Consider the following 15,891-nt stretch of genomic DNA (forward strand, 5'->3'; position numbering starts at 1 on the left):
GGACATACGTGATCATTGAAGTAATTTATAGGATTAACTATAATTTGTACTAATCAAATAAGTTTCGTCATCTCCCTGGCCTTATCCCACTCATGTGGAATCGACGCACTAGTTTGTATAAACCTTAAAGTTTCGGCTTATTTTTTTCTTGGAAGAAATCACACAAAACATACCTAGACTATGTGAGATTTAATAATGAACAGATTTTTAATTAAAATGTTTACAAATTGCCTGGTTTCAAAACAAACCAGCTATAGTTTTCAATTAGTCGCTGATATTCAATGAGGTCCCTAAAATACTAAAATAATAATTAATATTAGCCAAGGGAACGATCAAAGCGCTGTAAATTATTGTTGCGTTCATAGAACCCCTTTCCCCAGCAAATTGTATGTAACGTGCATGCAGAGATCTACATGAAAGTCTGGCATATTGTTGCGACAAATTTCACTGCCAGTAATACCTTGTCAGATTTTATACCGTACGCGATACGCTTTAAGCACGGTCTAGTGCATTCAATTAAAAGCGTTAACCCTTGTACGTGTCTACATTAGCTGGTCACTGTATTGTAAGCTCCATTGCACAGCCTTAACAAATACTTGATACAAAAACTTTTTTGAATCTTTCAAACTTTTATAGTCTAATATTATGCTCTTATAAATTTTTGTTTAAATAAACTAGATTTTAAATAGAAAATCTGAAAATCCGTTTTTAAAATTCTTATTCTCTTCACAAATCTATATATATAAAAGAAAGTCGTGTTAGTTACACTATTTATAACTCAAGAATGGCTGAATCGATTTGACTGAAAATTGGTGGGCAGGTAGCTTAGAACCAGGAAACGGACATAGGATAATTTTTACCCCGTTTTCTATTTTTTATTCCGCGCGGACGGAGTCGCGGATAAAAGCTAGTTTGAAATAAAAATTAGTCAAGTATACAAGTTTAATTTTTTTTTTTATTTTTGGTATTTCTTAATTATTTGTTACAAGTGGCGACATCTATTATTTGCTACTGATATTAACTGTCACCTTATCTTTGGATCTATAGTTAGAAAATCAATATTCTGTTTCAACAAAGATGAACAGATATATTATACTAGATGGCATTGTTTTTAATAATAGATTACATACATTTATATGCATCTGATGATCCGTTAATCAGCGTCATAAGCTTAAATTGAAGCTTAATAGCTTTGCAATGTGCCTATACTTGTACCTACTCCACCATATCCTTTCTATCCATAGGACCTGTTAATGTTGTCTCTACCTCGCTACCGCAATATATCTATCTTACTGCTTTTTATTTGTAAAAGGCCTGCTCTCACCCAGGTTACATCCTGAACGATTGTTCTATCCTGGGCAATCGCCCAGGATAGAACAAAGGTTCAAAGCTAATCGGTGGCGACATGAGTACTACGTTATTGTAGCCATTTATCTTAATCTATAAAACCACCTATGGCATAATACTAATAAGTCTAAGGCTAATTGAAGTTTTTGATAATAGAGAGACAGAGAGATATTAGAAATGTAATGGCACATAAAACAGCTTTAAAGTCCATAATCATTTCCTGTTTGAAATATCAATATTTTAAATCCATTAACAGAACTTGATTGGAACATTCACGAATTATTGCTGCAATGAATGGACGCTATTAGGATTGAAATGTTATAATGACGTCTAATGCAATCTTTTGACGAAATGACAATATAAGTTGATGTAAAATATAATATTATTTAATTATGTATTGCTGTTGAAGTATTCTGTGAATTTGTGATGGGAGAGAATTTAATAGCATAATACATAGGTATAGACGGAGGACAAGACTTTGCGATACTTTAACGTGCTCTGAAAGAAGTGTGATGTATTGTACGAAGCTTTTTGCCGACTTACATTGATAAATTCATATTCCATTTGACCTATTGTGATCATTTAAATGCTTAATGTAAGGTGATGAGCCAAAAATTGTCCTATTTTTGGACTAGATTATCTCTTTTAATCGATGGTGTTTCTTGCTGCTTCAAATAGAATAATTTATTCATATCATGCATACCACTTTATAAATGAAATTAGTTTGTTATGGAAATCTCTTTAGTTCCTTATCACTTTGAATGACGTGATGACGTTGGTTTTAAAACTCAGATTCTGAAGTAACGTTTCCTGTAACGTCGTCGTCCAAACGTAAACCAAAAATGCTTAAATTTCGAATTAAGATACTTTACTAACATTTCTTATATCTTTTAATTTAAAGCGACGAGTTTAGTTGCTAGATATAAGATGATTTTCTTCAGATTTTTTTCTTTTTGCAGAGCTGAATGAGTTTCGGGTACGGTGCTTAGAAATTAAAGAAATAAGATTAAGTAGAAAGGAATGCAGTTAGGAAAGAAAGGAAAATAAGAGAGATAGAATACGAGATGTATTTGGTTTCTTAAGTGGTTAAGTCTTCTAGATCTCTAAGTCTACTATTTACTAGTAAATTACTTACTATATACTAAATTATTTAATTTAGTTTTTCCATATTTTAAATATAATTTGGAAGAGTATAGTTTGCATGCACTTCAAAATTAATTTCTTGCTGCAACTCTTTCCTACTCATTATTATATATCGATTAGACATATGTCTGTCTGGTGAAATGCTTAAAACTTATTACCTTTTTTCCATTAGAATGCTAGCTAACTCTAGACAACTTCTAGAACCTAACTTCGAAGATTTATATTCATTGTCTATTATTATGGTTTTTGACACGTTTAAGGGATCAAGGAAAGGGAATTTACAAAGGACATTTATGGCGTGAAAGTGAGCGGCAGTGTCGGCCGGGGCTGTTCCAGGCGGACTTTTAAAGTCCAGATTGGTATTTAGAGTCCCCGTAACCGACGTGCATGTATGAATGTAGAAGAGAGACGAGAGAGGTGTGTCAGGACCGCACCAAATGGAGGTCCGTAGTCAATGGAGGTCGTTGTTTGTTTATTACTAGTTTTTACAATTTAACTCAATAATAATGTAAATTTGTTTTCAAATATAGATATTTTGAAGGTTGATAATAAAACATTAATAATACTTAGCAATTTATTCTATGCAACGAGTATAAAATAGACATCAATTCGATCATAATACATTGACAAATGCAGGTCCATGCGTACTAGTAAACTCATCTATCTTCAAAATAATCATTTTTAGCGGTGATTCGATCCCTTTCATTAAAATTTATAGCTTTTTTCAAAGATAGGGTTATTACCAATACTTAAAAAGTAACTTGTTTCTTTTCCCTCTCAGCACGGATGGTAATTTTGGAGGCGGAAACGGTAGTGTCAGTAGAGTCAGAGTCGGCTACTAAAGCGCGCAGGCGTGCGGCACGTTTCTCCCTAGCAGCTGTTCTCTCAGATAGTTCAGACATCTCATCTTCTAAATCTGTCAAACGGGCTCGTGTGGCTTTTGCCCTTTGAGCTGCAGCAGATTCTTCATCAACATTCTTCAAAGCTGTCCACTTGGTTAGAGCATTTTCTTCGTTTAATCTACGTGCAATACGTTTCTCTGTGCGTTCTTCATTCTCTTGCAATGCTCGTCGTGCTCCACTTACTTCAGATTGACCGATACCTACAGTTTCGAGAATCTTATCGGAAATCCGCATACGATTTTCAAGATTTGAAACACTGTTTTCAAAGTCGATGTCCTCAGTGAAACGCTTCTTGCTTGCCCGTAAACGCTTTAGAGATTCTGAGATCTGAAATTATCAAAATAGGAATTATTATCGAACGGTTATTTCATAGTTCAAATTATGCTTGTGAGGTACTGTTATTTTATGACATTCCTCTATGTCGTCTACTTTCTACACAAAGTTTAGTCTACATTAAAACTCATTTGGTTGATGCTGGTGTTGCTAAATTGTGAAGATCGCATAACTTCTCGTGAGCCCTTTGTCATCTGAGGTTATAGTTCTTCAAAAATTTTAAAATTATTACTAGAATTAGTAGTTCGATCAATTAGTATTTATATTTAAAATTATTAGTAATATTTATAGCTAGAATTTATTAGCTTTTAGCCTCAAAAGGGCCTCGAGCCTCAAAACAGTGTCATTTTTGTGGCCTTCTACTATGTGTCGTGTGTGTTAGTTAAATTTTAACGGCTAATTGTTGGGGATTCGGGCATAGCATGCCAGTCGTAAATCTATTCTAACACCTAAGAGAAATGTCAATGTGACGTTACGGAATTTTGTTTAAATTTAGACGCATGACGTCAGAACTCGTAATCCACGTACTCGTTAAATCGGCTAGAATCAGAAGCATATGTAACGGTTCAGGTTATATAATGTAAGAGTAAAAACAAAACAGTCGTAAATTATTTACACTGGCCCGTTTTTGCTGTAGGAAGTTTATTATTGCATAATTATCATGACGGGTGTATTTATTTTTAGTCAGTACTAAGTGTAAATAGATTCTTTATAACGAAAGATAAATAATGTTTCAAACAGTGTCCGAGTTGATAAAGAGCCATACAACTCCACTTTTTCCATTTCAAATACAGCATCAAATATTAACTTACAATTTTACGCTCTTTTAAAATAAATAGAGAACAACTTCGGTAACTTTGTGCTCGTGTTTCAAACTAAAAATGTGAATACACTGGATGTTACACACCTTTGATAGAGCACCGCTTCGGGTAATTATTAGTTAGAAAGTTTCATCTCTCTGAAAGTCTAATATTAAAATGTGGAAAGGAAATATTTTGAAGTAAGTAATTTTAACCATAAAGTAAATATTCCTAGTTACTTTATGGTTTAACAGAATATAGACGAGTTTTACCTCAGAATTTCAATATTAACAGAAAATTGAAAATTAGTTTCTTATTTCTGTTACTTTAACATTTTTTAAAAAATATTGTAATATTCTACTTTAATATTTAAAATTAATTTTGATGTCAGTTAAGCATTAAAAATGACACGAAGCTTTGGATAGTAAATTACTGAAAATATAAAAGCGGACTAATGATCTAGTGCGGACGGAAAAACTGTCGCTTGATGTGGTTTGCATACTTTGCTCAGAAATAGCAAAGGCCTATGTCTAGCTGTGGACTGACGCAGTTGATGATAATGGTGACGGTATGCAATATGTGAATATAAATCGAATCAGTAGTACTGTAATAAGTAGATGAGGCAAAATTTGTCGATGGCTAACGAATATTTGCTCCGTGGTCTATATCTATATATATCTATGACTACGTTATTTATAAAATGCAACCATATACATGTACACATTGCATATTATTATTACTATTATTATTATTATATATTTATCTCTAATTAATAATATGAAATCATTAATTAGTTTATAATAATTAATTCAAAGAAGAATAAAATTGAATTCAACTCTGAATGGAAAAATAAACAGATAAAATAATAAATGCTTCTTCACAAGTACGTTCTGTATAATATTGTGCAGTTTAAATAAATACCGTATAATTAGAACGCTTCGAAACCAAGTTTAAGGTAAATAACAAAATGTTTCCAACAAGACCGTGGAAAATAAAGTAAATTTCTAATTAACTAATAGAAATTTCTGCAAATGATGCGCCGTAATTGCTTGCATATAAAATTAGTTACAGCCACGAAGAAAATTCTTGTCTGTATCAGATACATAGTTAAAGTTTACATTTTATACTTTTCCTAAAATAAAATATCCAAAATTTCAAAACATTATTTACGAGAAATAAACATATATACATATATTTATATATATACATATAAACGTAGAAAAACAACAATTTATTTTCTTAATACCTTTTTCCATAGTTTGTTTTAAGAAAAAAATTATTATTCCAAAACGTTCGAAGTCAGCTATCATAAATTAGTTTTGTCCTCTGACACAGATAACTTCGGAGGTAGATATGCCGTTGAAAATTACAGAATATACAGACAAAGAACAATATTGTAAACGGTCCCGTTTCGCTGACAATGCTGTTCGGAATTTGTACGTACGAATAGTGCACCCAGTGTATGACGTTCTATTGTTTCAATTGATCGTGCAAAAAGTTTTTAAGGGAATTTATGATCGGGAATTTTTAAAGCATCAAAGGATAAAATACGCCACTATTTTTTCAGCCTCGCTTTAACTTTATAGGAAAGGTCTACTGCTAGGATTAACTGAGAAATATAATAATGAAACAACTAAATCAAGTATGTTTTGTAAGGTTATTAGATAATGTTATGACCTAGTAGTTGAGTTTAATTAAAACTAAAAATACATATTTTTTAATTTCTTAGGATACAGACTTTCATGACAAACACTCTACCAAAGTTTCATCAAAATAAGTCTACATTAATTGTTTGATAACAATGATATGATTTTTAATTATATAGAAGAAAAAACTATGAAATAATAGCGTGTGAAATAAAATCGTAGCAGGCAATATTACACTGATATGAAAGGACATCGAATATAATTCCCGCTAGGAATGTAATTTGCAGGCTACGTTCATTGATAGCAATCGGTCTGCAAACGCTGTCGCATATTACATATTGCTTTATTTGTATCACAGAGTATTCGAAACCTTCTTTTATAAACTTGAGCAATTGCAGCATGAATGGATGTATCTATTTTACATGTTGTTTCAATCTCAGTGAATGATAGGAATTTAAATGTAAATAATAATTGTTATGTAAATTTTTGAAATATGATATTGGAATTAATGTAGTTAGCTAATTGTTGTATTACCAAGATTGTTAATCATGTAGTTACTTAAAATCGTTATACAAAATTGACTCATGTAAATTACGTTCTTCGATACCAAATGAAATTATTCGCACATTTTCGTTTGAAAAACATCGTCAGTTGTAATTGGCTTCAACCTAGTTTATTTTTCTCGGTGCTCATTACCCGTCTGTTGAAGTGGGGAAGAGAAAAATCCGGTCAAGAGTCAAGCTCCGAGCGATTAATGTGACTTTTACATAGAGGGTAAACAGAAATAATAAAGAATCCTTTGGAAACCAATTTTTCTATTTTTAATTTATAGTTCGTGTATAATTATAATCTTAATATATATATTTCTTGTGTGCGTGTGTATGTGACTGAACTCCTCCTAAACGACTGGACCAATTTTGATGAAATTTTTTGTGTGTGTTCGTGGAGATTCGAGAATGGTTTAGATTTACAGTTTTTTTTTTTTTTTTTTTTAATTCCGCGCGGACGGAGTCGCGACCGACAGCTAGTATTATATAATATGCTTATTGTATAGGACACGTTGTCACTATTAAAATTATATTAATTAAATATAAGCAAAGAATAAGAAAACAATGAAAAAAAAACGAATTTATTAATGCCCAATACTATTATTGTTGCCTAAGGTATATTCAGAAGGCTTTTCGGATCTCGATGAAATTTTGCATAGATGTAGGACATAGTGTAGAACTAGAACTAGAAACTAGAACAGATAGGCTACTAATTATTTATTTTTATTCCTCGCTGACGGAACCTCGGAAGTCAGCTAGTTAATACATCAATTTTGACGTCCAAAATTAATACCTCAATGCAAAAAGTATATATTGATTCGGTGTTTTTTTCAAGTTAGTGTTTTTTTGCAGTAAGCAATACTTTAAATATTCACGTCAGTAAGCAAATAGCAGCACGGGATTCGCCTTGTGCAACTTCTATTTATATGTTCAAGTCGCGTACGGCTAGTTGCTTACTGGAAAAAGGGACTTTATATGAGTCCTTTTTAACTCGAAACTTACATTTTAATTACGTACGGATCTGAATATAAAAATGACATGAAATTTCAAATGGAGACAAGAGACTCAAATTAATTTGACTATGCGATAGACAGAGACTGCAATTGTTAATAATAATAATAACAGTAAAATACTTAGGCTTGGCTCACGAGGTTACTGCCATGTGGCGTATAAAATCGACTACCATTATTCCGATAGTTGTTGTATCGGTGAATGGACTGATAGCGAAGAGCTTCGACCAACATCTTAAGAATCCATCGCTAAACAGTTGGATTAATGGCTGATACAAAAGGCAGTTATAGTGACGAGGCTCCTGTCTCTGCACCTCCCTCACCACTGGTTTCTTGAGTCTTGGGATTCAGCAGCCGGTGGTATACAATTTTTTTTATAATATGTTTTTTATTTTTTTTTATAAAATATATTATATATATAATAAGTTAATAAATGAATATGATATAATAATAATAAATCTTTCGTTGCACACATGTCAATTACAAAAATATCCTGAACCTGACAAAAACCTGAAATTCGGTCAAAGAGACTACGCGTTTTTGAGTTATTCAATTAATCGCTGGGCCACGAGTAGTTCTGTAGTTATTTTAAAACTTGACCTAAATATGTTTGAGCTTTATTCAATCAATCGTTTAACGGTCACGTAAACAAGATTATTTACTGCAAAGCTCGTAAATTAAGTGGTAAAATAATTTAGTCAAATATATAAAAATCACATTTTTATACGATCGTTTTGGTCGCTAATTAACAATTGGTACATTTTTTATTTGTTTAAAAAAAATGGTTTGTATGTTTGTTGAAAACGCCTTATCATCAACCAATAAGACGAGACTACGTCATGTCCGCAGCCACTTGTTGGTGAAGCAATCTGAGCGCGCCGATTTGTTACGTTGGCCTGTTCCAGACAATTTAGAACACGATGCGCGCCAATTTAAAGTTTTCAATTAGAATTTAGAACTAGGAATTCGTCTCAAATTAAAAAAGTGATATCTTTTTTAATTAAATTTCAAAGGATTATAACCACATTACTTATTTTATACAAGTGTCGCCCGCGACTTCGTCAGAACGGAGTAAAAAAACAACAAAAAGTAGTCTATGTGTTATTTTTTGTTTTAACTGCATCTATGCCAATTTTCATCGAGATTCGATGAACCGTTCTGTAGACAAACATCCATCCATTAATCCAAACATTCGCATTTATAATATTAGTCAGATAGGTATGAGTAACCAAAATAGTTTCAATATTTCGCAGTGCAGTCATTAATAAATCCGTATCTGGAAGCTCTATTCAATTCTATAGAGGCGAGGCTCTTAGAATGTAATGGAATGGTAAAATAATCGAGTTTAACACGTTGCAGTGCCGTAGGTTCGTGGGGTGGCTTTTAGGCCCTACGATGGAGGCTATAGACCGCGACAACCTCCCTGCATATACGGCTCTGTAATCTTTTCATTGCCTGTCGATACCAGTTAAGCTTTTAATGGTAACGTTCTGTATTATTTCGATATAAGTTGGTCAAATCAAAACACCAATTAATATAAAATAATAATAATATACTATAAGGATATAAATTATTCAAACTTTCGTGAGACATTATCATTAACTAAATAGGAAATGGCTAAAACACTCACGTACATCTGAGTCTCTTACTCAGTGAGCGACGGGCCGCGTCCGCGAAATAATACCAGTCTCGCTCACCCTGATGAAGGGCCCCCGATAGGCTCGAAACTAGTCGGTGCCGATACACGTGAGTGTTTTGGCCGTTTCATATTATAAGGATTTATGAAAGCTTTGCCTTTATTTCTTTTAATCAATTCATGTCGTAGTTATATTTAGCAAATAAATATGCTCTTAACGTGTTGTTATTCTAGGTTAAGACTGTAATGACACATATTGCAATCTCTGTTCTAGCAATCGGGTTGAAAAATGTATCTACCTTGATTTAATTAGTCGTGAGGCCTTCTGGGTTAGGTATCAAAGCGTCTATTTTTGATACCACATAGTACCGTGTAAATATTATTGTTAGGTTTATAGGAAGACGTAGCTATAAAATATAGTTAACGATGATGTTTTTCGGTTGTACTCATAACGACGGGCGAGAAAAAGTAGCTCATGTGTTTTTTCACTACTAGATGAATATATTAGATGTAGAATTATTACTTACTACATGATAATTGATAGGTAATTAAAAAAAACAACTAACTGTACTCGTGTAAAGGAAACATAAAACTTTGAAAAACATTTAATTTACGTTTTTGGTATGGTTCAGCACTAATTTTTAAGTAAAATAATTAATACATTTTACAAAAATATTTAATTATTTATTTTTGTTCTATATCGTAATTGATATGATTAATTTTACAGTTCTTTGCTAAAATTTGGATAAGTTCCAGGCGCATGCCATTCCTACTATTTAGGTACAACGCGATTTAAATCCGAATGTTGTTCACGCCATAAATATAAACGTTGCTCACAGTACAACAATGTATGATTAGGTACATTCTAAAGAGAGTGCAATGAAATTTGGCATGATACATTATATTTATCAACTCTATTTCGAGTCACATCATCACTTTATAAGGTGAAGATTTATGTCACTTTCGTTGTTTGATCTATATTTAATATGCACAAAGGTTAACATTCAGACCCAATTTTTACTTAACGGTAAATCGTTTGTCCATACAACAGAGAACACATGACTCCATAGTCGAGTGTTCTATTTACAAATGTGCGACTGCGACTACTATCTTAATTTAATAATGCGAATTTTTAGATGGATGGATGGATGTTTGTTTGAAGGTATCTTCGGAACGGCTCAATGGATCTTGATGGAATTTGTCACATATGTAGAACATAGTCCGGAAGAACACATAGGTTACTTATTAAGTTTTTTTACGAGCGATAGCTATTATAAAGTAAAAACATAACCGCCCAAAGGGGCGCGTGGTTTGCGTGAGAATTAATGTTAGTGTTAATTTTGATGTCAATTTTACCAACGTTAAAATGGTGAAACGAATATATTTGCGCAACCGTATATTTAATCACCACCAAAATGCTGGTTTTGGCTATAGTTAATTGATACAATTGACCCTAAAAGTTTGCAAACAATAACTAAAGTTTAAACCTATAAATTGTATTAATTTTGTATGGCAAAATCGTAAACAGAAACAATGAATAATTTTATTTGGGAAAGCAAAAGTTGATTAAAAGCTCGCCGACAGCAACTTGTATGTTTTCAACGGTAAACCTATTTCAGTACATGTCATGCAACGGATGGGCGGACTGGTCAATCCTTTTTCACGTTTTCTCTTAAATTAAACTTCCAGTGAATACCTTTACGGTTTAATTACAATGGACCGTGGACAAATTAAAAATAGAAAACATTTGAAACGAGTTGATTTGGTTATTGTTTGTAGGAATTTAATTACCGCAATTTCCAATTATAAGAATGTCGATACGTAGACGTTGAAGGGTTTTTAACTCCGTTTTGTTATTCACGTTAATACAGTGAACGTTGCAGCGTTAATTGAAAATATTCTATTACGAGAAATGGAATAAAAGTAGTATGAAATCTGAGTTTCAATTACAATATTGTAATTTAAAGACTTTTTACAACAACAAACAACTTTTGATTTGATTTAATTATTTCATATAAATAAAATGACCAATTTTAAACAATTTATTAAAAAACAAAGCTTATTATATAATCTCTGTACTCCCGACGGGGTCATGATGTCATGACTTAAGTGTAGGGGAAGAGATGTTTCTCTTGTACTTCATTAAAGGAAATACAGATAGTATAAATAAATTCAAAATGACCTACATCGTGGCTCTCTATTGTTGTAAAATGTTATTCCGAAATCCTCTAAGATGTTTGTAATCATACTCGGTTGCTGCTTCCGACGAATGGAAATTGAACTAGTTGCGGGCAAACTTGAAAATTTAATTAAAGTATCGCTTCGTTATTTTCAGTTTCGCTGTTCATTTTGGTGCTACCAATAATTGCTGCTAAGGAAAATTTTTATAACCGAAAAAGCAACAAATTCAAGTACTTTACCAATAAAAAAAAAACTAACAAATCTGTCTGTTTAAGATGATACGAAAAAAATGTTTCTGTGTGTTATTGTAAAACATTTAATACTCTTATATGAGGTGGTAAATACTTCCATTTTACGCCTGCCTTTGTGTGGTCGTGGTGTTACACCGGCCGAGGGAGTCATTGGTGAAGCAGCATTAGCTACACTTCGCAGTTTTAAAAAGCTTTATTTTAATATAATAATTATAAACTAGGAAATCTTACTTCATCACTAATATCGTCATCTTCGAAAGCGGAAGACAGGGGTCTGCCTCGCTGCGCTCTAGCTCCCCTTGAATCGAACAGTTCATCATTTGGAGCTTCTATATCATCAAGGGCGGTCTTGATGCGGTTTTCTACGTCGGATCTGATGCGGTCTCGATCTGGTTCTCTGGCGACGGGCACTTTACCATCCAGCCGGTCGAGCACAGGACGGTAGTAACTCTCGCCCTTGTTGTAGTTGCAATCGTAGACGCGCGTGCGTCGGCCTCTTCCTACGCGACTCATTTCTGATATATTCCTGTTAAAATAGCAAAATATCAATGAACCATTATTCTAAGAAACTACGATTCTGACAGGAATTAAGGCTATTTGATTATCGGAAATTAACATCGACAGAACAGTAGTTAGAACTTTCAGAAGTTAGAACAGTTTCCATACCACCTTCGTTACCTTAACTAATAGGCAAACATTTAACAGTTAGTATCGCTGTAATACAAAGTTTATTGAGGGAAAAGATCTAAACTATGAAACCTATTTTACGTTTTAAAAAGCAGATCGAAATGGTATGCCACTCGCGCTATTGGATATTTAAAAATACAGATTCACAAAGACCCTAGAGGGTAGGTATTTTTTTTTTGAGTTCGAAAAAATATTATTAATCCGTGTCCGCAATAAATCAAAAAAGAGTATCAGAAGTATAAAAGTTTATCAGACTCGGTCAGTCAGGAACGCAGAGCGTTTGACACGCGAACCGTAACCAGTCTGTTTGATCGATGCTCAATATTATTACAGTGGACATTCGAATTCACCGAAACACTGATAAACCTTTTCGTGTCTATTGTAGCATAATATTCTGCCACACCATTTCCGCCTTTATTCGTGAACATAAGGACCGAATTTAGTTTGCATTAGACTAAGGGACTTGATGTCTGACTAATCTCCTAAGCGTTGAATACTGCCTGTGTACTTTGTACCTGGAGACAAAGCTACCGTCCAATCACTTGTCCGACATCAATACGTTAACTATATCATAGGATTATCCACCGCTAATGGACATTAACGACTAACCGGAGAGCAATTAGTGAAATATTTATTCATGTAACAAAGCTCAGACGAAATCTTTACTAGATGAAACGTTTTGCTATACTCGTATAAATTAAACAGCGTGGCCTGGTCAAGTTAAATATTTGAGATATAACATTGCAGTACTTAGTAATTTTGAATGTATATTTTAAATAAAGATATTTATATTAAAAAATGTATATCCTATGTAACATGTAAACGCGTAACAAGTAAATAATTAGAAACGTATGTATACGTATAACATTCAGATTGCAAACTTTGTTCCGTCTATTTTTATTTTAATTATAGAGCAAGTGTATAACTTAACAACAATAACATAAAACACATTTTCAATTAACAAGAAAACTTTCTATTTAATATCTCAAATATATATTTCCATCAGACTTTTCTTTTCCCTGTGAAAATAAACCATTTTTATGTGAAATAAAATCTATTAAAATGACAACGACTTTCTATGACGTTGACATTAAATAGCAATCGACTAAATTTAATAATTAATAAATCCTGTAAAAAATATATCGTAAGCATTTGTATGAAGAGTTTACGTTACATATTTATTTATTTATATGCTCTTCTCTGTGATCAAAATTGTATTTGTGTTTGTTTAAATTTTTTTATCTGTGTGTTTTGATAGCAGAAATTGTTTGTTTGAAAATTAAATTTATTTTCGAATTTCGAATTTCAATATATCGAGTTTCATATTAATGTTATTTTTTATTATATCAAAAAATAAAACGTAAATTCCGTTGGCAATTACTTTATTATTAAATTAAATTTTGTGTAAAACATAAACAAAGTTATTTGCGCAGTTGTTTAGAAAACGGGATCATGTATCTTCAAAAAAATTATCCTTCTTTAATATTTAGTCCAGACTACGAGTAAAAACTTTACCGCGCGAAACTAAGAAGTAAAATTATATAAATAATTTTTTTCCAAGTCAATTAATACTCGGAAATCTTCCGAATGGTAATTTTATCTTGATTTCGACGCATGGCTAACAGTGAGAACGTTCCAAAATAGATCGCGAAACATTCGATATGTAGGTATTTTTAGTTCCAAAACCCGGTTTTTGTTTGCTCGACAAGTCGTATTGTATGCACTCAGTATGTTAAACGGCACAGCTAAAAATACGCGCGAACGTAATTTGAACATGCATTAAAATCGGATGAATAAAAAAAATACACGATAAGATAAAATTTTTGTATAAAATTATAAACAAAAATATAATAATATTATTAGAAAAATGTCGCAATGCATAGTTTTCCATTAACGGGATACATTCGCATTTCAGCGTTAACAAATAAGGGAAGTTAAGGTGAATTTTCACTGACCTGATGCGTGTTCAGGCGTCGAGATACAAGTTGAGACTGAGCGGTGGCCAGCCCAGTAGCGGCGCCAGCGACGTTTGACTCGCGTAGGCGTGACTATGTTTAACTGTGAGCTATACAGAAATATATTGACTTTTGTTACAGATGATTTCCTAGTCCGAAAATTGAAGTTTGCGCCTCCGTCGCCCTTGTTATTCAGATGAAAAATGTTGATGCGTAGTAAATAGAAATGGCGTAGCAGTAAGCTAGAAATCGATTTTTATCGCAAATAAACACGAAATTAAAGGTTAATAGTTTTGTCAATAAAAAGTGATGCAATATTTCTCTTTTTAATTCCTATTCTATATAGTGACAAATTAATGGGTCGTTTAACACTACTACTATACTATACTAATATTAATTTAATCTTAGTAATAAATACTAATGTTTTTACGAAGTTATCTCCAGAACGGCTCAATGGATTTAGATGAAATTTGGCTTAGATCAAAGTTAACTTTTTTTTTTATTACGCGTGGACAGAGTCTAGTAATTTTTATAAATGCGAATTTTTAGATGGATGGATGGATGGATGTATGTTACGAGGTATCTCCAGAATGGCTGCATGTATCTCGCTGAATATTGGAATAAATGTAGTCTGAAAGAAAACATAGGCTACTAATTAAGTTTTTTATTAATTCGGCGCGGACGGAGCTACGTTGTTTATTTACTAAATGAAGATGAATTTTAGCAAATACAAGGATCAAAGCGGACCGAGAACTGTTTAATATGACAAAATATGAATACACAATAGACTGCCACTTGGCAGCCAATCTCAATGCTGAGGATATCTGCCTTATTGTTTTCAATATAATAAACGCTTTTATACTTTGTGTCCATTTTTAAAGACGACACGATCTTTTTATATTTACTGGTAGATAATATAATGCTATTTAATCGCGCATACATTTGAAAAGGGTACTCTCAAAAGGAAAAAAAAATTATGTCTGAAAAAATAAGCATTATTGCATTTACATTCTACGTTATATAGGTGGAATTGGGTCAACGATTTGCGGTTTTGATTGACAATGTCTGTGGTCTTCATTAGAATACCTGGATGTAATCAACATACAGCAAACCTAAAATAGGCCTTTCAACAGTAATTTTGTAGGTGTCAAATTTGTTGCACAACTATATTTATGATGATTATTATAGGTAGCAATTTTTACGTGTGATAGTTAATTATTAATATTCCAAATAATTGTATAATCATTGTGACCTATTTAAAAGTTTTGCTTGCGAATTGTCACTTTTTCGTCCACATTGTAACGCTATAGACAGCCAATCGAAGCACTACCTAATATTCACTTGTACAAGACTAGTACTACAGAACTTACCTACAATCACGAAAGTTTTGCATTTGCTTGTTGCCTGTGTGTAAAGTACACCAAAAATGTTATTCAAGTATTGATATGTAAT

The 15,891-nt window shown here is 32.5% G+C and overlaps 1 protein-coding gene across 1 annotated transcript; it reads right to left on the reverse strand.

The window, feature by feature from the left end:
- Nucleotides 1-3,234: 3,234 nt before the first annotated feature.
- On the reverse strand, nucleotides 3,235-14,537 carry LOC106720062. The gene is made up of 3 exons (XM_014514634.2): nucleotides 14,440-14,537; nucleotides 12,029-12,323; nucleotides 3,235-3,719 (listed from the first exon to the last, which is right to left on the reverse strand). The coding sequence occupies exons 2-3, from the start codon at nucleotides 12,308-12,310 to the stop codon at nucleotides 3,240-3,242; spliced, it is 762 nt and encodes a 253-aa protein (XP_014370120.2). The 5' UTR covers nucleotides 12,311-12,323; nucleotides 14,440-14,537; the 3' UTR covers nucleotides 3,235-3,239.
- Between the last annotated feature and the right edge of the window lie 1,354 nt (nucleotides 14,538-15,891).

Source organism: Papilio machaon, chromosome Z (genome assembly GCF_912999745.1).
Source record: "Papilio machaon chromosome Z, ilPapMach1.1, whole genome shotgun sequence".
In the NCBI taxonomy this organism is placed as follows: domain Eukaryota; kingdom Metazoa; phylum Arthropoda; class Insecta; order Lepidoptera; family Papilionidae; genus Papilio; species Papilio machaon.

Bases quoted from the DNA above. Each gene is read 5' to 3' on its own strand.
- LOC106720062 (XM_014514634.2), bottom strand. From the start codon at position 12,310: ATGAGTCGCGTAGGAAGAGGCCGACGCACGCGCGTCTACGATTGCAAC. The intron at 3,720-12,028 runs GTAAGATTTCCT...TGATAATTTCAG, and splicing joins ATGACGATATTAGTGATGAA to ATCTCAGAATCTCTAAAGCG.